The sequence below is a fragment of the Sinocyclocheilus anshuiensis genome, unplaced genomic scaffold (genome assembly GCF_001515605.1).
Source record: "Sinocyclocheilus anshuiensis isolate Anshui unplaced genomic scaffold, SAMN03320099.WGS_v1.1 scaffold2048, whole genome shotgun sequence".
NCBI classification, from domain to species: domain Eukaryota; kingdom Metazoa; phylum Chordata; class Actinopteri; order Cypriniformes; family Cyprinidae; genus Sinocyclocheilus; species Sinocyclocheilus anshuiensis.
This window is the reverse complement of record NW_015555896.1, coordinates 106753-127254: the sequence shown is the minus strand read 5'-3', so window position 1 is coordinate 127254 and position 20502 is coordinate 106753. Positions and strand designations below refer to the sequence as shown.

At 37.9% G+C, this 20502-nt stretch overlaps 2 protein-coding genes across 2 annotated transcripts; both read right to left on the bottom strand.

The window, feature by feature from the left end:
* Positions 1–8358: 8358 nt before the first annotated feature.
* On the bottom strand, positions 8359–9895 carry LOC107675915 (relaxin-3 receptor 1-like). The gene has a single exon (XM_016470417.1). The coding sequence runs from the start codon at positions 9737–9739 to the stop codon at positions 8537–8539; it is 1203 nt and encodes a 400-aa protein (XP_016325903.1). The 5' UTR covers positions 9740–9895; the 3' UTR covers positions 8359–8536.
* Positions 9896–12165: 2270 nt separating this feature from the next.
* LOC107675914 (cyclic AMP-responsive element-binding protein 3-like protein 3-A) lies at positions 12166–19666 on the bottom strand. The gene is made up of 10 exons (XM_016470416.1): positions 19507–19666; positions 19146–19259; positions 18642–18876; positions 18307–18440; positions 18032–18142; positions 17836–17942; positions 17536–17604; positions 17368–17452; positions 14267–14363; positions 12166–13214 (listed from the first exon to the last, which is right to left on the bottom strand). The coding sequence occupies exons 1-10, from the start codon at positions 19525–19527 to the stop codon at positions 12901–12903; spliced, it is 1287 nt and encodes a 428-aa protein (XP_016325902.1). The 5' UTR covers positions 19528–19666; the 3' UTR covers positions 12166–12900.
* Positions 19667–20502: the final 836 nt, after the last annotated feature.

Below are 20502 nucleotides of genomic sequence, written 5' to 3'. Positions count from 1 at the left end.
TCCTAATCAGCCATTAATGAGAAACAATTAACCGTCATAATCCTCCCAGCCAGCTCAAACAGGTCTAATGAAAGGTCACAAGCAGAAGGTTCAGCGCGAGATGCCTTTATCCAGATATACTGGGAACAAGATATATAGTCAGAATCAGTAGAGTAATCAACTTCAACTTAAAACCAGGATGCCTTTGTGAACGCAGTCGCTTCATCTCTGACTGATGGACCCCAAATTAAATCTTGACGTAGTCACGCAGTGCTGAATCACCTTTGATTTTCTTTTTATCTCTGATTTTCTCATGCTCGGTATGCTATCTCCTCTCTCTCTCTCATTTCCTGGTGCTTAAACCCCACAAAGTTCACCTCATTAACACAAAAGTTGTTCGCTTCCTTACATTTTACCTCAACTAGGCACAGACAGATTTCGTTGAATTTCAATAGTGCTGCTCAGAGGCACATAAATGAATCATAGTATAGAATTTCATAAAGAATAAGACCGCCAGCAGCTAGTTTCAGAATTTGAAACATGAGGCTCTGAATCCTGCTGTGGTCCTCAATAGTAGCTCCTCAGAAAGGGTCTCAGGGTGCCCATTATTTGCCCCCCTAACCACCAAGATCATAATAATCTTTTTGTTGAACTTAAAATGTTCATTTTGATGTCTAGAGTGGTGATTCAGAAAAGTGACAGGCATCTAAAATAAGGCAACAAAGTCTCTCGTTTGCATTTGGGTTTTTTACTCCAATGTAAATTCATCTTCCAGTTCCATTTTAGACTTATAATCTTTAAATGAACAACACAATAATATTTCGATTTTTTTTTTTCATTCATTCATTTTCATTAATGTTTTATCATGACCTAAATCAATTAAAAATCTATTAAATAAAATGAAATAGAAATATTAGATGAAAAAAACTTAATTGAAGCTGAACTGAAGTAGTAAAATTACTAAAGATACAAAAAATAATAAAGTTAAACAGAAAATGAAAAATGAAAATATAAAAATAAATTCTAATTTAACATTTTAATAATACTGCTGTTTATATCATAGTCATATATAATACTAAAATAACACACATATCACATTGTTACTTTTATTAATTATTTACAATTATTTATGTAATTTTTATTTATGATTTTAGTACAATGATTTATATTATATTATATTATATTATATATTATAATATATTATATTATCCTTATTTATTTTATTTTTTATTATTAAACATTATATAGTATTGTTTCAAAAAAGTGAATAGTGTACTCGGGTAAATTCACTTTTGTTGTTCAGTATATTCTGGTATTCATTTGAGCTGAATAAATTGGAAACAAATTGTACAAAATGGCAAAAAAAAAAAAAAAGAAGCAATTCAGATAGATTTACATTCTGTTTACAGAGTATTATTAAACTGAACATGTGCCACCCACTGTTCTGACAAATCCAACAGGAAAATGGAGCATACAAATGTAGAAAACAAAACAGATAAAAAAAATTTAAAAAAATCCAAACTGAAAGGCGTAAATACCATATTTAGAGCTTGTGAGACAAAAACTACAATGACTTTGAAACTTTTTGGCAATAACACAAAAGAGAAAAATGGATAAGTCATTTATTTTACATCCAGCAGGCGAAATTCAGTTACAGAAAGGAGGCGGGGTTTCACCCTCAAACTAGGTGGCAGGACTGATTTTTTTTTTGTCCGGCTGAAGATTTAAAATGCTTGTTGCTAGGCAACTGTACCACCGGTCCATCCCATAATAACACACTATGCAATTAGCCATGACTGGAGAGTGTATGTAGCCCCTGTCAAAAGAATAGAAAGTCATTATCTTCAACCTCATATCCAGGTTTTGCTTTGGGGAGCGAGTTTTCATTATTTTTGAATCCTCTTCAAAGTTAAGTGCATACTTTTCTTAAGTGCGTACTTTGTTGGAGCTTGTTGGCTTGCTTTTGCTCTACTTTAATGATTGCAATGGGTCTGTAAGTCCGTCTTTCACAAATCTTAAAGTCTTAAAGGTACACTCGGTATTTGTTTTGTTTATTTTACTTTCAATGAGCTAAGCTGGTTAGCATAGCCATGATATCTTCTGTTGGTAGATGCTTTAACAACACCATCTGGTTCTAAAAAGTATCTTTTTTCATAAATTGTCATTCAAAATTAGCCATGTATTAACTGCGAGTAAAATGTATTGCTAATATTTATAGCACATGGTTATTAGTGAAGAGTGAGGGACTGTTAACATTATTGTGGTGCCTAATGCTAAATGCTAATAGGCGTCTCCACTAGGGGTGTAACGATACATGTATTCGTACCGAACCGTCACGGTACGGACATCTCGGTTCGGTGCATGAGGCCTTACAATGAATACAGGCAATTCACCCTCAATCCAGAAGGGGACGCCCGCAGCAATGCAACGCTGTTTGATAACCGCCAGCAGAAGAACAGTGGATGGCATGAGTTGCGCACTTGAAAACAAAGCCCACTAGACAGTGACCATGTGCTGATTCTAAACGCGTCTCTCACTGACAAAGGAGTATACTTTAAAGGCTTAAAGGCAAAATATCTACCATAAGTACCAACTGTGCTGTCCAGTTAGCAATGCTGGAACTGATATGTTTTGTGTGTGTGCGCCGGCGCGATCACTTCAACTCGTTCCTTATACCAGCAGAATCAACTTAAAACACTCTGTCATTTATTGTCTTATTAATAATGCATCACTGTAAAAGGTCTACTTTTATTTGTGTACACACAATGAAAACAAAACATTGTGCTTTTGTAAAATAAAGAAAACAAATAGGATGTCGCTTTCTGCCATTTGAGTTTCCTTTCTGTGAACAAATTAAGCCTGTCACAAAAATGAACTGAAACTCAGCATATATAGGCTACGTCATTTTTTTCCCTTGTTTATCTGTTAACTAAATCAAATATATTTCAAGTATTTCTTTATTCCTTGTATGTATATATGTACTACAGATTTTATATATATAACATTATAATTTAATATAATATTTATTATTTTCAAATCTAGGCGGGAAAAATTGTAATTTGTACTACTGTCTGTTCAAAATAAATGAAAAGAAACTTAGCATAGTAGATTTGTTGTTTTTTTTCTTGTTGTATTGAAATTGTATCGAACCATGACCCCCGAACCGAGGTACACACCGAACCGTGACATCTGTGAACCGTTACACCCCTAGTCTCCACATATTATAAGGTGCGTCCGAATTCCATATACTGTTAGAGTAGATAGGCCTACTACATTTGAAAAGAAACGAAATTTGCGACCAAAATCACATACTAAATATGTACTACATTTGATTAAGAACGGAATTCGTGACTGTTAAGTATGTTTTATGAATGTGTAGCATGAATTTATTCTGGATGTATTACATTTGCCTTGTTGTCATCATCATGTGACCTACAGAATCAGTTGTATAACATCATTGCCATGGCCTCATGGGACAGTAAAGTGTCCATCATATGCACACTTCAGAATCTCGATGAAAATAGTAGGTCATTCGGGTACTTTTCGCCTGCTATTTAATGAAAGTATAAATTCAGACTCTGTTCACATACTGTTTTTCACCTACTATGTAGTAGGGGTTGAACGACTTCTGATTTTTTAAAGGAGCGATTGCGTGTGTGAATTAATTCTACCTGGCAGCGTCTCTCTACTAGTAGTGAAGCTGTGGAATTTAGTTATTAAGAAATATACTGAACTTTTGAAAATTTAACTTTTCAGTTTCTAAGCTATTTCATTGAGAAATCACAGAACAGTGTTGACAATACATTTCCGCGCTGAATGATTGTGCGCGTGTGATGTACGCGCTACTGTCTGTAACCTATGTGTGTGCGTTACAGTGCAGCAGCGCATTAGATTAGACCGGCGATTAACTTACCTGTTGTTAGGATTGAGTTGTGTTGGTTTGGGTGTTTTGGTCTCTTTTTCTCTGTGGCAGGTTCTGTGATTGGAGTGTGACTGGAGCGCACCTGATGCTCGTCATGGCTGTTATTTAAACCTGGTGTGAGAGTTCGTCAGGGCGGCTGCTCTTCTGTTGCTTGCTTAAAGCGTCATGGCAGAGCATTGAAGTCGACTAGTCGACTAGTCGGTGCAACCCCTACTATGTAGTAGGGAAGCAGGTAGTCTCGTGTCCATGGCAGCGTTCATTGGCCAAGGCCCGCCCATGAGGCCGTGTGACCGACATGTCAAATCACAGTTAGTTTAGTTGGAAATGGAAATGTCGCCATAATAACAAAGCATAGTGTGTAAAACTCTCGTATTTTAAAGATTCTATGCCGCGAACTTTACATTTTTCACATACTTTTGAAAATCCAGCGTTTAGTTGATCCTGATAAGCACTCGTCGTCACAGCTGTAAACACGACGGCTTTCGTCTTTCGTGAGGGGGTTTGGTGTCACGGCATCTTTGTTTCCAGGCGGAACATTAAAGAACGTGACACACACGTCTCCCGGAAATCCTGTATAATTCAACCAATCCGATGATGACTTCGAAACTGCTGAAGTGTTTCCACTTTTGTGTGCCGTATGCATCAGACGTTTAGCCAACGGTCCTGAGGCTGAGACTAGGAAGCAGGCATATTGGATGCAGAAACTTTCTTAGCTGCACTGGCCAATATTGAAGTTGTCTTGAACTGATACTGACACCTAGTGGTGTGGATGTAGTATCTCACAGAAGTTTTCAATTACCAGTGTTGTTTTAGAAATTATGTAGCCGTAATCAACTTTCAGGCTGGTTTGAATGATATGACTTTCTTTTGGCTGCACTGGCTAATACTGAAGTTGTCTTGAACTGATACTGACACCTGTGGTGTGGATGCAGATTTCAGTTACCAGCATCATTTTAGAAATAGCCATAATCAACAAGAGACTTTTTTATTAGGCTGATATGACTGCGGTTTTGTGTTCATACAAATATTTTTCAAAAAGTTTATTAGATTTTCTTTTTTTGTATGTATATTATGCCTTAAGACATCATTTGAACCTTGTTTTATCAAAATGTATGCAATATTTATTTTTGTCTAAAAGAGCTTTTTGCAAATTTGGTTAGTATAATATATATTTTACAAACAACATAATATTATAACACTTCATACAGACATTGAAGTAAGTTCAGCAAGCAAAAACTTACGCGAAGGGCTTCAATATACTGACAACAAAGCACACCACTGACTCCGACATTGGACCAAAATGTCACCGCAAGTAATTATACAGCACAGTTGAGTTCAGATTCAGATCTTTAAATCAGTTTGGCTCATTAATGGTCTGTCACACCAGCTCATCTGCATGCTCTCAACACCTAGATATAGAAACTCACAGCTAGGGTGATTCTCTCTTGCAGATATAAGCTCTTCATATATTAATTTATGGTAACAAGTCATAGATTAATAATTGAACATGTAGCCACAGTTTCCATCGGTCACAGTAGGGTTTTCATGACAATGAGGGTCAGCTCATTAAGTTTGGTGCAAGTTGTCACATTTAAGTGCTATAAATGTATATAATTTATTATTAATATGTGTTGCTAATGGCAATAGTTATGATAGTTGCACTTTTATTTGTTGTTCTTTGTGTTAAGTAAGTGTTCATGTACAGTGGGTACGGAAAGTATTCAGACCCCCTTAAATTGGGGTGCTGTGTGTACATTAATGAGGAAAAAAAATTAACTTAAATGATTTTAGCAAATGGCTGCAATATAACAAAGAGTGAAAAATTGAAGGGGGTCTGAATACTTTCCGTACCCACTGTATATATCATTAATGATATCAGTAATGATATTTAATATATATTTATCTGAAAATCCTGTTGCAATTCACCCAATATAGTGTCATTCAAATATCAATTAAATGGTGTGCGTTTAATAAACTGTATCTTGTTTCCTGTACAATAATGATAAACATGTCCAATGTAAAAAAGTGTGACAACTTGCCCCAGTCTTCCCTAAATCATGAACTGGCATTGTCATTGAGGAGATAAACCAGCGAAAGTGGCTTAAATTGTCAAATCTGTCTCATCTGAAAAGGTTCAGTCAGAGGAACAATGTCCTTGGAAGAGTTTCAGAAGATTGCAGGACTAATGATTAATGATGCCAGGCTAAAATCGTTTTACTATAAGATATTCTCCCTGCGTGCAAGGCATGTGCAAGTGTGTGTATTAGAAGGTACCAAATCACTAAAGCCTCAAAGCCTACAATGGCATTGTAATGTATATTGACTGCTAAATGATGCAAGAATATATTTAGGCTGAAAAAATAATGACAAATGTAAATAAAATAAATAAATAATGTCATTAATGAGTTAACGCTCTTTAACTCTGCCTTACATTTTGTTGTCAATAAACCTATATAACTAAATATCTCAGATTGAATTTTTATTCTGTTTGATGGCTTAGGAATGGGTATTTAGAGTCCCAAAATGATTTACTGTACAGTATATTCCTACAAAGATATTTTATGCCAAAGCTGTATTTTTTGATTAAGTCCCTGAGGATATAGCCAACATAAGAAAGATTTCAGCGAGCACTTTCTGTTATTTACTCCACCTGACGTCTTTCAAAACCTGTTTGACACAAAAGGATTTATTGCAGAATGTCCAAGCTGCTGTTTTTCATACAATGAAAGTGAATGGTGACGACTGCTCTCAGGAGAGATTTTAAATGCGTACTGACTTAAATTCCAGGCCGTTCCTCACAGAAGTTTTCAAATGACTTAAGAAGACATGGAAAATAGTGTTTGAAGAAGAAGAAGAAGAAGAAGTTTTATTTATATAGTGCCTTTCCATAGCTCAAGGTCACTTTACATAGTGCTAAACAAAACATTTGCACACCCATATACACAATACAAAACACATAAGGCCACATTATCCAAAATACATATTAAAAAGATACGTTTTTAGCTGAGTCTTGAATGTAGACAAAGATGGTATATTACGAAGTGTAAGGGGTAGCGAATTCCATAATTTCGGAGCATTAACACTAAATGACCTACCACCTACAGTGGACAGCCGAAAACGAGGAATGGACAAAAGACCAAGCTCAGATGATCTGAGAGACCGGGCAGGAGAATAGGAGTACAGTAGGTCAGACAGATATGGAGGCGCAAGACCATTTAATGCCTTAAACGTTAGAAGTAATATCTTAAAGTGAATACGTGATGCCACAGGTAGCCAGTGAAGATCATGCAGTAGAGGAGTAATGTGAGCAGAACGCCTGGTGGAGGTGAGAACTCTTGCTGCTGAGTTTTGAACATACTGTAACCTTGCAATAAGTTTTTTAGGCAGACCAAGAAATAGAGCATTGCAATAATCCAGACGTGATGTGATTAATGCATGAATTAAGATTTCAGCATCAGCTAGAGTTAGAGAAGATCGAAGACGTGCAATATTACGAAGATGGAAAAAAGAGGTTTTAACAACAGAAGAAATATGAGAGGCAAAAGATAGAGATGAGTCAAATAAGACACCAAGATTACGGACAGATGAAGCAGGCTTAACATGAGTTTGAGTCTTGTGGACAAATTTTATGATGCTTTATATTGCTTTTCCCCGTTTTTAACCCTGGTCTCCATCCACTTACAGTGTGAAGAAGAGAGCAGCTTGAACATTCTGCTAAATATCTCCTTTAGTGTTTTCTGGGCATGAAGTTGATTTGAAACAATATGAGGGTGAGTATATTGACTAAATGTAATTTTTTAAGTTAACTATCCCTTAATGGCTCAAATGTGGTAATCTATTGTGGTGTATTTATAAACAATACATATATATGGTTTAATACTAATTTAAATGAATTGGAAACACACAGTTATAGGTCAAATTGAAAAGAGATAAGAGAATTTTCTCTTTCAAATCAATCATCATCACTTGCACAGTTTGGCTGGTCAATGTTAATTCACAAAATTATTATTTTGTTAGTTAGCTACATAGGTATTTTATTAGTTTAGTTTTTTGTACAACATAAGATCTAAATACACTGAAAGACTAATCAAGGTGTGAAACTTCATTAAATTCTACACAACTGCAAGTAAATTCATAATTGACAGAGTACTGAATGATTGATGTGTTAACCAGTGATCTCATAAAATAAGAGAAGACTAGACCCTTCTACATTTCAACATTTTTTTCTTCTTTTTTCAAAGCCTGAAAAACACACATGGATAATTTATCGCTCCCTTGAAGGATGTCTCACATTTTTTTCTTCTTTTTTCAAAGCCTGAAAAACACACATGGATCATTTATCGCTCCCTTGAAGGATGTCTCGGGGGGAAAAAAATCCTTAAAATGTGCTACTAGTATGCAGCAAAGCAAACTAAGGTGAATGGGTCCTGAATTCCCAAGGGCTCTGATGACCGGAGGTGCATGTGAAAGCGGCTGCGCGCCAAACGGTACGTGAAGTTGAGAGAGAAAGACAATTGCGCAAAAGTGTTTCTGAATGAGCAGAAGGGAAAGTGGGGCAGCTCCCAAAGGACGTTCCTCATGCCTGCTTCGTCCTGTCAATCAAAAACCAAGATGAACGTGAAGGATCCGCCTTTTTCAAACATCCATCTGCACAAGAACCAGTACAGGAGGCGCCTCGGCTACTTTGGCTTTGCGTGGGAGCGGCCGGGCAAGGCTTCGGTAGGACGGCGTGGCCCTCAGCAGGAGTTCTTTGAGTCCGGCCCGGAATTCACGGCGGATCAGGCAATAGAGCACCGGGTTGAGGCAACTGTTTGTGTGGGCCAAGCACACAGTCAGCGGGAAAGCGTATGCCTGGGCATTGTAGAAGGCCTTGCTGAAGGGCACCAGGTCAAACTTAATAAGGACGCCCCACAGAGTCAGGGCCTGATTGGGCAACCAACACAAGAAGAATGACAGGACGACGATCACAACCGATTTGGTGACCTTCGAGCGCCGCTTGTGCCGCCCCTGCTCACTTTCGGAGCCCGCCACGCCACTAATCTTACGGCTTAGCACGATTCTTAGAAGTAAGAGATAGCAAACGGTGATCACCACCAGCGGGATCAGAAACCCAAGCAGGACCTTTTGCAACTGATACAGTCCTAGCAGCAACTGCGGGTCCCAGCTTCCCGTTTCAGGGAAGCGGACCAAGCACAGCTCCTCGTCTGTCGCAACTTGGGCTATCGTGGAATAAATTGCATGTGGGAGAGTTGCTATCAGGGAGACGACCCAAATGCCCAAGCTGATCCACTTGGCTGCAGCCGCCGCCGCTCGGCGACTGTGCATCTTCAGCGAGGACGCGATGGAATAGTACCTGGCCACGCTCATGGCGGTCAGGAAAAATACGCTGGCGTACATGTTCATAGTGGTGACCGAGCTGATGATTTTGCACATAACTTTGCCGAAGGGCCAGCGGAAGTCCAATGCTGTGTCTACGGCCCAGAACGGTAGGGTTAGGACGAACTGCAGGTCGGTTAGAGCCAGACCCATCACAAAGCAGTTGATGGAAGACTGCTTCTGCCGGTAGCGTGAGTGCAGCAGGTAGAGCGCCAGAGAGTTGCCTACAAGTCCCAGAGCGCACACCACTGAATAAATGAGGGCGATCATCACACGCACAGCCAAACTAGACCCATCACCTTGTAGCGTTGAACTAGACTCCTTTGTCAACAAATGCAGCCAGCAGCTTAAAGACAGGTTCCCGCTGGCAGCGTCCGTACAGTTGTCCAGCACCGCACTGGTGTCCAGTGTGTGCTCACATTCTCCCAGCTCCAGAGTTTGTGTGGTGTTATTCCTCTCCATGGCAGGCTCCCACTCAGTCCGTTGTCATTGTGAAATGATGCAAATGGAGAAACGAATCCATTCCTGTCATTTACCTCAAGTTCATTGTGACCACCGTACTTTGTCTGCCGGCATGTGTAATTACTTCACCGGCTGCGAGAGCGCCGTCTCATCAGTCCCTCTCTCTCGCGCACCTCTGTGCGCTCTACATCGCGCGCACATTCTTTTATACTCCGATGAGCATGACGTGCGTCCGCGCGCTGCTGAGGCACGCGCCGCTTTTATGTCGGACGCATACATATACGCGGTGCGTAATGAAACCTAGTTTTTACGTGTTGTGGTTCGTAATACTAAATGAATGTTAAAGTTTTTAAAAGTCATACGGATGAAGCTCAGTGACTTCGGTTCGGTTTTATACAGGAATGTTGTTTTGGATAAATGCATTATAGCTTAAAATACCTCAAATATAAGCTATGTCAATATGTCACTTAATCTTTTGTCACAATATCAATAATGCATTATATAAAATATAAGTGCTATTTGACATTTAGTTTCGATTTCTTAAAAATGTTACTGTTTAGAAAGTTTTTATACTATATATTACTATATATATATATATATATATATATATATATATATAATATTGTATATTATTGTATATAGTATATTCTTCTATGTATTCTATATTATGGCTTCTCTAAAATCAGCATCCACTAAATTATATATTTAGTTATATAAATATATATAGGCAATATAAATTTTCAATACGATTTAGAGTAGGGAAAAAAATTATGGAAAATTGTATCATACAAGGATCATATTTTTTTATAATTATATACAAAAAGTATGCAATCTAACCTTGGCATGTAATATTTTAAAAACAAAATCTATTCAAATATATTGCTCTCTCTCTCACACACACACACACACACACACACACACACAGACATACTTCATCTTTCTCACTCTATACGTGCTTGCGTGTGCTGAGCCCACCTCCAATTTAATTCACTCCAATTCAATTACTCCAATTTATTTCAGTCTTTCTCTTTCCATCCATGATAACTTCAGTCACACACAAGCTTTTTTCCCCCCACATTCACAGACTTTTAATTGCAACCCACAAATCTTGAAAGTAACTCAGAAATCCACACAATGAAAGTGATAACTTATTGATTTCAGACTATGGAGTCTTTCGTCTTTGTTGGGTTCATTTAGAAGATTACTGAGCCAAGAATTGCACAATTTTTGCCTTGAGGAGCACAGAGTTTGACATTTATTTGTACAAACTTTGTGCATCAAATCAGCGCCAGATTAATCAAGTAAAAATGCAGCTCTCTGACAGGTGCAATAGACGTGTGGACCTGGAGGCCAGGGGCCCAAGGGAGACATCAAAGCGAAGAGACACACCGCAGTCCTGTGGATGAAAGATGCAAGTTTATCTCCGAATGATTAAAGAGGCACTGAGTAAGATGGGAACCGTCCTGAAAAATAGTTTGTTCTTTATCAGAACCTGCTAAACCTGTTCACACAATTACATTTTAATATTATTACTGAGCTCAAGATTATGCATAATCTATACATCTTTTGTATTTTTTCCCAGTTTTCTTATCTAAAAGTGACTTGAAGTACCTCCCACACTGTTTTCTCATTCCTGAGCACTGAAGGTTATTCACTTTACAGTCCCTGATATGTCAAAGAAAAAATTAAGTTGACATTTACTTATTGACTCATTCGTATATGATAGAAATCTACACAAACTACTGCTTTTATGTCTAATCATTTGTGCGTCTCTTAAAGATTATGAAGTGCCTTTACATTGATAATGGGTCTAGCCACATAAAAACTGTATTTGTCAAGGATGCTCGTATTTGTTTTTACTGAGATAGGTTGTTCACCTGTTCTTCTCATCTGCACTGGCCTCATTCTGTCTCTCGTGACATCCAAATTGTGCTGAAAGGCATTTATGTGTTGACGTCGACCCAGAGTTGAAGACTGAGAGTTTACCATTTCATATGATGTATTTTACAACATTGGAAAAAGCAACAACAAAGCAACCCCATAAAATAGGTTGAAAGGCAATTCAACACAACGTTTTATTGAAAAATCATGATTTGTTATCAAAAGCAATTATGCACACTAACTTGTTCTTAGTCCATAAAAAACTACTTCAGCCTTCAGATTAATACCCATAAAGCAAAACTGTCTTCAAAGAGAAGACAAACACAAGGCAGTACTTTAGGACAAACTTGCTGAAGGATTCAAAATGTAAAATTCATGATTTGGAATGAGCTGATTTTGTATTATTATTCACCTCAGCTGTAGTGCAAGTAATACACTGGCAGAGCAGATGGTTCAAACCTCTAGTGATCACAGCCATAATATATACAGTGGAGTCCAAAAGTGATGCTACATCTGGGATTTTAATTAATAATTTAATAACCTTTAATCTGGGGGAAAAAGTAAAATAAATACTACATATCTGACATTTGAAAATGTTAGTCAGATTTCATTGCTTGCATTGAACTTTTGAATGCATTCTTTTTTATTTCAACTTTTCACTCAAATTGTTATTTTTATGTACATTTTATTATACACGACGCTCTGAATACTTGATTCTAATTGGTCAATCACGTCATCGAGCAGCCTGATATTTCCAAATATTATGATATTTCCACAGCAATATTATTTCAGCATTCGTCTAGTCCGATTGTTTTGTACGTTGTATAGTGGACTATTTTTTTCATAGCTGAAGATTTACAGGTAAGATTGTAAAATATTCCATATCAATATGCCATGTTTATTTAGAGTGTAGCCTAATGGATGTACAAGATAATGTACTCTCAGTCAGCCAGTTATTCTCGCAAAAATAATTATTTAAAATAAACATTTTGTTTGGACCCCACTGCATTTTAACGAAAAGTAAAGATTATCTGCTTAAGGCAATCTTAAAACGTGAGCGAATGCATTTCCAGCATTCCAAATCAACAGATAAAATTGGACTTCTTATTTTATCCAAAGTTTGATAATATATAAATAAGCAGCTATGTACTGTATCTTTTAAAATTACTTAAGCAGAAAGAAGAAAAAAGAGCTTCCAGCAATCTGTTGGCTGGCTCCCGTCTTCAAAAGCGCTGTTAAAGGAGTTTTGACAAATCCCCGGGTAAATCCCCTTCTGCCCTTCACATATCATCAGCATGAGGACTCCGCCGTGAGCCGCGTCGTGGATTCAAGGTCACTGTCGCTACATGCGCAGTGATGGGGTCTCCATGGTGATGCTCGTCATGCTGGTCTAAACTGTGGTTGTGAGATTCAGAATCGTAATTGGTGAATTCTGGTCTCCTGTGAAGTCCTCCCAGCAGCGACGCTATCTCTGCCATACTTTTATCCTCAGAGAAGCGCGGGAGCATGTTGGAGTTCTCCGACGCGGAGAACGGATGCTCCAGGGCGCGCAGCACGCGAGAAGACTGAAGGTTGTGCAGTGACCGTGACTGAACTGAAAGGGGTTAAAGAAAATGTACAGATAAATACAAATAAATGTAGCCTACACTCTCACTAGTTTAAGTAATTCATCTATTAACAATTAACAACAGTGTCTATACATAAATCACGAGAGAATTCTTTCATTGTTCTCCTCTTATGTCGGTCGTGAAAATTCCCGCCACAGTGTCATTTCCAACACATCACCAAATCCTGTTGTAATTACGTTCTGTAACGTAAATTAATTTGTAAACTTTTATGTGAATAACATGGCCGACTCCTTTTGTCTTGCTAAGGCTCAATTCTGAGCTAGCAGTTTGTATAATAAATACACAAAAAAATTGTATTTTCACACGTTTTGCATCATTTGATGCACACTGAAAATATGATGTTCACAAAGGATAGGCCTATTTATCTAAATTTCTCTTTAGAAATCTATTTAGTTATGCTATTATTACGAAGAAAACAGATCCTAGACCAGGAGTTATCGGCAGCTTTTCCATCTAAAAGCAATCAGTAAGACTATTATACACTATGAGTTAGACTATTATACACTAAAGTCTGACTATCCCCCTCGGTCCGGTGAGGGGGCACAGGGATTTTCCCCTGTTCTTTTTTCCTGAACTTCAACCATCCACTTCAAAAGAGCTCAACAAGACGCTAATCGAACAATACTGTGACCAAGTGCACCAAAATTTTAACCATGCCCTATGCTTAGCCTGCAGAATAAGAATTGATTCCCTTCAGAAACACTGACAGCAGTTTGATGAGGACAAATTACAGCTTTTCTTCTACGCCGTTGATTCAACGTGTGGGAAACATGACTAAGCTGTTTGCCATTCTTCCAGTCCGCGTCACCTCTCTTCAGTACTTCCAATAACTGTCACAAGGTTTCAGTCCAAGCCTATATGGCTTGTCAACCAAATGATACATTACACAGATTGAAGAACCCCTTGTTCTTCAAGCATGACATTTTCCTCTCAAGTTAGCGGCGAGAGGATATAAGGTAGTTGTAATGGGTTTTTCCCCACAAGGACTGGATGGAGATGTTTTGGCCAGAAAACTCACCTCTCATTGGGCTGAAGTCTCCATGTTGGCTGACCTTGGTCTCTGTGAAGGGCTTCAGATTGGGCAGCAGAATCAAGGTGAAAGACAGAAGCAGCACCTGAGGGACAGAGGCAGATGGAAAGCTTGAGTGTAGCAGCACGGAAGGCCATTAGTGAAGCACAACTTTGATGTAACGTATTTTTGGGGTATGTTCTCAAGTAGCTGTAGATCGGAGTTTCTTGTTATGTGATTATTTAGTTCCCAAGCCTCCTTCATGTTGAGGAACACTGATGATTGCTTTAAATGATAGTTCACCCAAAAATGAAAATTATATCATTAATTACTTACCCTCATGTCATTTCAAACCCGTAAGACCTTTGCTCATCTTTGGAACACAAATTGAGATGTTTTTGATGAAATCTGAGAGCTTTCTGACCCTAAAAATTTATGGTTGGACCACTGATGTCACATGGACTATTTTAACAATGTCCTTACTATCTTTCTGGGCTTTGAACATGTCAGTTGCATTGCTGTCTATGCAGGGTCAGAAAGCTCTCGTATTTCATAAAAAATATCTTGATATTTGTTCGGAAGATGAACAAAGGTCTTACGGGTTTGGAACGAGTAATTAATAGCTATGTATCCATCCACCTATTTTTATGCGTATTTAAGGATAAACTTTTCATCCGATAAGAAACAATGCGCATAAACTACGATGGAAACGCATTTTCCGAATAAATTCCGCCATGCGCATTGAAAAAGTCATGTGATTTTGCGCTATGAGATGGGATAAATTGACTAACCAGCGGACCGATCTCGTTCACAGCATCTATATGTTGTTTTGGTCGTTCTGAAATGCCTTAGGAAAGTCTGTCATCAAAGTATTTCTGTATAATTACTGTCTTACATGACTGCTTTCCCAAACAGCAGGCATCCACCCCTAAATGCAATGGCCGCATTTATTGTGTTACGTCTGCTCTCTCTGAAGCGCAAGTAATTTATTACATATGAAAATTATTATATTCAGTGGCTTCTCCTAGTTTTCTTAGAGATATTTAGTGCCAGTTTATCAGGAAGTGACGATTTTGTTCTCTTTGACTCGTTGGATGGAAACGGTGCTTTATTCGCAAATGTTTTATGCGATATTCCAGTTTTGCGCATAAGTTAAATTTGCATCTTTGGATGCAAACATAGCTATTGACAGAATTTTCATTTTTGAGCGAACTATCCCTTTAAGAGCATTTGTCAGTCAAAGTCTTGACTAGTCATAAGACACAATGAAATGTACCTTAGTGTGAGACTTTTTTGTACCTTATGTACCTTAGTGTGAGTCAATTTTTTACATTTACTCAATTGAAGTCAACCAGAAATGGCAATTTCAATTAATATTACTTGTGTAATGACAAAGATCAAGCGTAGCGTTAGTTCTGGCAGGTCATGTTAGTCAAGCTTGCATCAGCTGACCTTCAGCTGATCCCCATCTACCTATGGGAATACGACACCTATCTAAGCATTCATATATAAGGTCCCTCAGTATTATCAGCAGTTTTCGCATTGCTCAATTGCTAATTAGCCTCCTCCATCCCCAACTCCTCCTCTGTCAGTCGGGATTCAGCCTTCTGATTCTCCTTGAATCAGTCTAATTCTAAAATGTGTACATAAAATGATTGAACTTTAACAATATCTGCAATACATTTATGTTAGTTCTGTTCTGTTTACCCTGGGGGGTTATCACTGCTCTCCCTGCTCTCATCCATGCTAGGCTGCATGGAGGCGCAGGGAGTTCTTGCCCAGAACAGAACCATTCCGCCAATCCAAACTGTATGCTAATTGTCAATCATCTTTGACGATAGTGGTCCTGACAGAACTAAATTTTCATGAGCCATTACACCCATCTTCAGTGTCAAATAATCCTTCAGAAATGTGCTCAAGAAACATTTCTTCTTATTAGTGTCATAATGAAAACAATGCTACTTAGTATTTTTTGTGATACTTTTTTTCCCAGGATACTTTAATGAACAGAAAGTACAAAAAAAAAAAAAATCAAATTACATAATTTGGCATTTGAAACATATCAGTCTGATTTTGAGAGGCTTGAAATTATTGAGATTATTTCATTCTTGTGACAGGATAAAATAATAATAAGAATCAGAAATATAGACATAGTAAGCAACAACAAATATGGGAAGTACTTAAGTATAGACACCAATTCTCACTTATAACTAGCTGTTTAGTAGCATGCATATTACTAGGATATTGGCTGTTTATTAGTACTTATAAAGCACATATTCTGGATGACCATATTCTACATCCTTAATCCTACCCAACACTTAAACGTATCTACTTAACTACTAATAAGCAGTAATTAGGAGTTTATTTAGACAAAAGTTAATAGTGAGAACTGGACCTAAAAGTGTGACCCAAATCTGCATGTAGGTTTTTTTTTTTTTTTTTTCAATTTTAAAAAGTAATCTTGTTTCATCTTTCTTTCCTTACAGTGTACAGTTTGTATTTGTTTTGCATCTTTCTAGGGAATTTTTCTTGGCACTGAATTTGGATTGCTTACGGTGGGTTGTGGGTTGAGGCAATGTTTTCTGTAAAATTGCTTTGAAACTATTCATGAATCTGTAAATAAATGGCTCTAATTGGAAATGCTTCTCTTCAGGTTTATACATCTAAAAGCATAGATAATATTTTCCAGACCATTTTTCAATAATTTATTGGAATCCAGTTTAATTCATTAAAAAATAAACATTTTACAAACGTGCTTCATATTTTAATTACGCAATAAATATGCGTCTCTATAAGGGTTTGTTTAAAAGTCAACATCAGTTGCAATTTCTGTTTCTTTTAAAGGACATGTACTGATAAATCATTCAAAAGGAGACCAAGAATGTGTGTTTGAGTCTTCTTTGGTTTTGTGTTATATATCTCTTCTATATAAAGATGTTTGTGGTGAAAACACATTGACTTTGAGAGAAAACTGAGAGAAAACAGTGGCAAGGGTCAGAGAAAATGCTATGTGTTATGTATGTGTGCAGCGTGTGATTTTAAATGCCCAAACCGTGATTACTGTATGCCTAGATCTTTCATGTGCTAATATCTCTTCTTTTAACCCTTACCAGAATGCAGGTCCCAGTCTGGGCCGTTTTGTTGGATCCATTCATGACCATCACCTGCAGCTGACGCAGTTGTTCCATCAGGGAGCTGAAATGGAGAGAGCGGGGTAAAAGTTCAATTTCAGGAGCCTGACTGGAGTGTGAAGATTACCAAGTAAATGATTCCCTCACATGTTGCATTTCTCCAGCTGGAAGACTTTCCTCTGCAGATCCTGGTTGTGTGTGCTGCATGCCACCATCCTACGAAAACAGATTTCCCATAAGAACCATGTAAAAGAAAACAGGTTGCAATCAATTCCACTCTCAGGTTAATTCTCATACACAGCATGTGAACTTCCACCTGGTATTTTGCCAGGGGGTTTGTGTTCAGTAGTTGCAAATTTCATCAACTCGGATTATGATTTTTACTCCATGATTCGACACACGTAGCTTCCACTTTTGCTTCATTTGTTCGAGCACAACCGTTGATACCTGCTCTCCAGGCTGTCGATGTATTCTTTCTTCTTCTTCCTGCTCTCTTGGGCTGACTGCTTGTTGCGGATCTTTCGGCGGATTTTCTTCAGAATCCTTTCCTCGTACTTGATCACGGGAGGGAAGCAGAAACATTGAGCTACAAAGACAATCGGCTGCACTCTACTATTATGGTGTAATTGCCAACTGACGGTACCTTGGTAAGCAGGAACTGATTTGGCAGAGTCAGTCCTTCCTTGGCAAGTAGTCGTTTCTCATCCTCTGTGAGAACCAGCTCCTGGTAGGACTGCTGGGTCGCCTTTGTGGCCTGGAATATCAAATAGACAAGAAAGTAACAAATCCAATCAATGTCTCTGTGTGCCTGGATGGTCAGAAACCTATCGAGTTCACCTTTTATCTGCACTCAAGTTCACCTTTTCCCTATTCTGCCATGTGTGCTTTACCTAGCTTCATGCCTGAGTGCAAACTCACAGGCTCTGGTGTGCCAGATAGCAGCAGGTCCTTGACAGTAAGAGGGAATCCAGTGTTCGGTTGTGCCTGTGGTGTTTCAGATGCACGCTGCATCCCTCCGGCCCTGTCTGGGAGGAAGCCAGTCTCCCAGCCATCTGCAGCAACAGATAATACTATTTATCCTTCGTGGTTTGCGTGTGTATAGATTCACAAAGCTCAGGAATAGGGGCTTATCTTCAGAACGTGTAGCAAAACAGGGCACAATGCAGTGAATCAATAAGTGGGAGGCTAATCATCTGTGTTTACAGAGTCTCGAGTCACCAGGAAGATTCGCTTCACGAATACTTCATACTCACTGAAATTAAATGGTAAGTTGGTGTCGAGATTGTGTTGCGCCTGGGATACGACGATGCGAGGCTCCAAAGGAGGGCTTGTGGTTGGCGGCGGACTGTCGATGTGATCCGAATGAGGATCTTCGCTGATTCCGCTGTCGCTAGGAGAGGGCGACCAAACTGGAGATCCAGAAACAGAGTCATACCCACCTAAAAGTGCGTTGAAGAAGTCCTCGTTACCCTGAGCGGGCATCATCATCTGGCAATCGAGAATACAAGATGGTGAATGATGAGATGTTGAATTATTTCTTTTGCGGAACACAAAAGAAGATTTTGAACAATTTTAAAGAACTGTTTTCGTCAAAAACATTCTTCAGAATATCTTCTTTTGTGTTCTGCACAAGGAATAAAGACAAAAAGATTTGGAATGACATTAGGGTAAGTAAATTATCATTTTCATGTTGGGAATAAATTTCCTTTATGTTAAACTTCGAAGAATTGAAAAAACTTGGAAGACGCCAGACTTACATGAGGATCTTGAACTGGCCAAAGCTGATCGATTTGTGGTCCCATAGTCTCATGCCGTAAGATGCCGTCATTCTTATCAAAGAGCAAATCGAGTAGTTCTAACCCTTCACCACCCTGAGATAGTGAATATAATTGTTGTATATATCATTTGTTGCCAGTGGGATTCAATGGAAAAGACAGAAAATGGACCAAAGCGCCAAAACAGTTAAAAAGCAAGCAAATGTTGAAACAAGATAACTTTTCTATTTTTCTGAACTGTGCTCTGTATGAGATATTACACAGGCAGACTAGATAACACAGGCTACGTTTAATATTAATTTCTCATACAAAACCAGTTCAAATTCAAAACATCAGGACTTGCCTGGTCTGAATAGTGCTCCATTACTGTGACCCAGGGGTAACGCAGTCTAAAATATCCTTGAAAAAATGCCAAAAATGGGGCAAAACCAAAATATCTGTCAATCCTTACTCTGTCTTTGTCCCTCTGCTCACCCAGAACAAAGTTCGAACTCCAACGCAACAATCAGGTCATCATCCTCAGTTCTGCATTTGATTGGCTGTTCTTTGTAGGGATGTAAGATAAAAAATGTGGGAACACCCTGGAGAAATAGCACAGTTTGTATTTCAGCCAAACATACAGCAACTTCTGTGTTAGACAGTATCAAGTAAAAATCTATAGCAATCATATAATCAGCTCACGTCATACCAGGTAAAGTGCATCAAAAGGGCAAACTCACATTTTTTTTGCATTTTTTTTTTTTTGCCCAACAGCGAACCACACTTCCCTTCTCATCTCCGGAAAAATCATTCCTTAGAATTACTTCAATGTTTCAGTGCACTTGCAAGTAAGAGTTTCAGGCATTTGTTATGGGAAAACACCTGATGCAGAGCCAGTTCAAAGGTCATATTTTCCCTTCTGTCTGACGTAATTCGACCTTTCACACAGTTTTGATAATCAAGAAATATATAATATACATAATAAACATTATAATTATTATTGCTAGTTGTAGAAAGTAATTATTTTCAATGTATTTTTTATTTATTGTTTTTGAATGGTAAAGATGTTTTGAATCATGCATATATACATTACTATTATTATTATTAGTTTTACAGTGTAATTACTTTTTATTATATTTATTTGATTTCTAATCATTTGAATTATTATTAACTAATTCTATTATTAATTATACTGCTTCTCGGACTTCACCAGACTATTCATTTTATTTTTTAATGGTAGAGATATGTTGCCATCTGAGCTGTTTTGAGTCATGCATATATATTTATACAATATTATTATTGCTATTTATACAATGTAAATATTTTTTTCTTTTTATTTGAATTATTAATTAGTATTTTA

What these genes read in the sequence shown, in the direction of transcription:
- LOC107675915 (XM_016470417.1), bottom strand. Translation starts at nt 9,739, where the DNA reads ATGGAGAGGAATAACACCACACAAACTCTGGAGCTGGGAGAATGTGAG.
- LOC107675914 (XM_016470416.1), bottom strand. Translation starts at nt 19,527, where the DNA reads ATGGAGCACTATTCAGACCAG. An exon ending in TATCTGGCACACCAGAGCCT is followed by an intron (nt 18,143 to 18,306) that starts GTGAGTTTGCAC and finishes TTGATATTCCAG; the next exon opens with GCCACAAAGGCGACCCAGCA. An exon ending in AGACTGGGACCTGCATTCTG is followed by an intron (nt 14,364 to 17,367) that starts GTAAGGGTTAAA and finishes TCTGTCCCTCAG; the next exon opens with GTGCTGCTTCTGTCTTTCAC.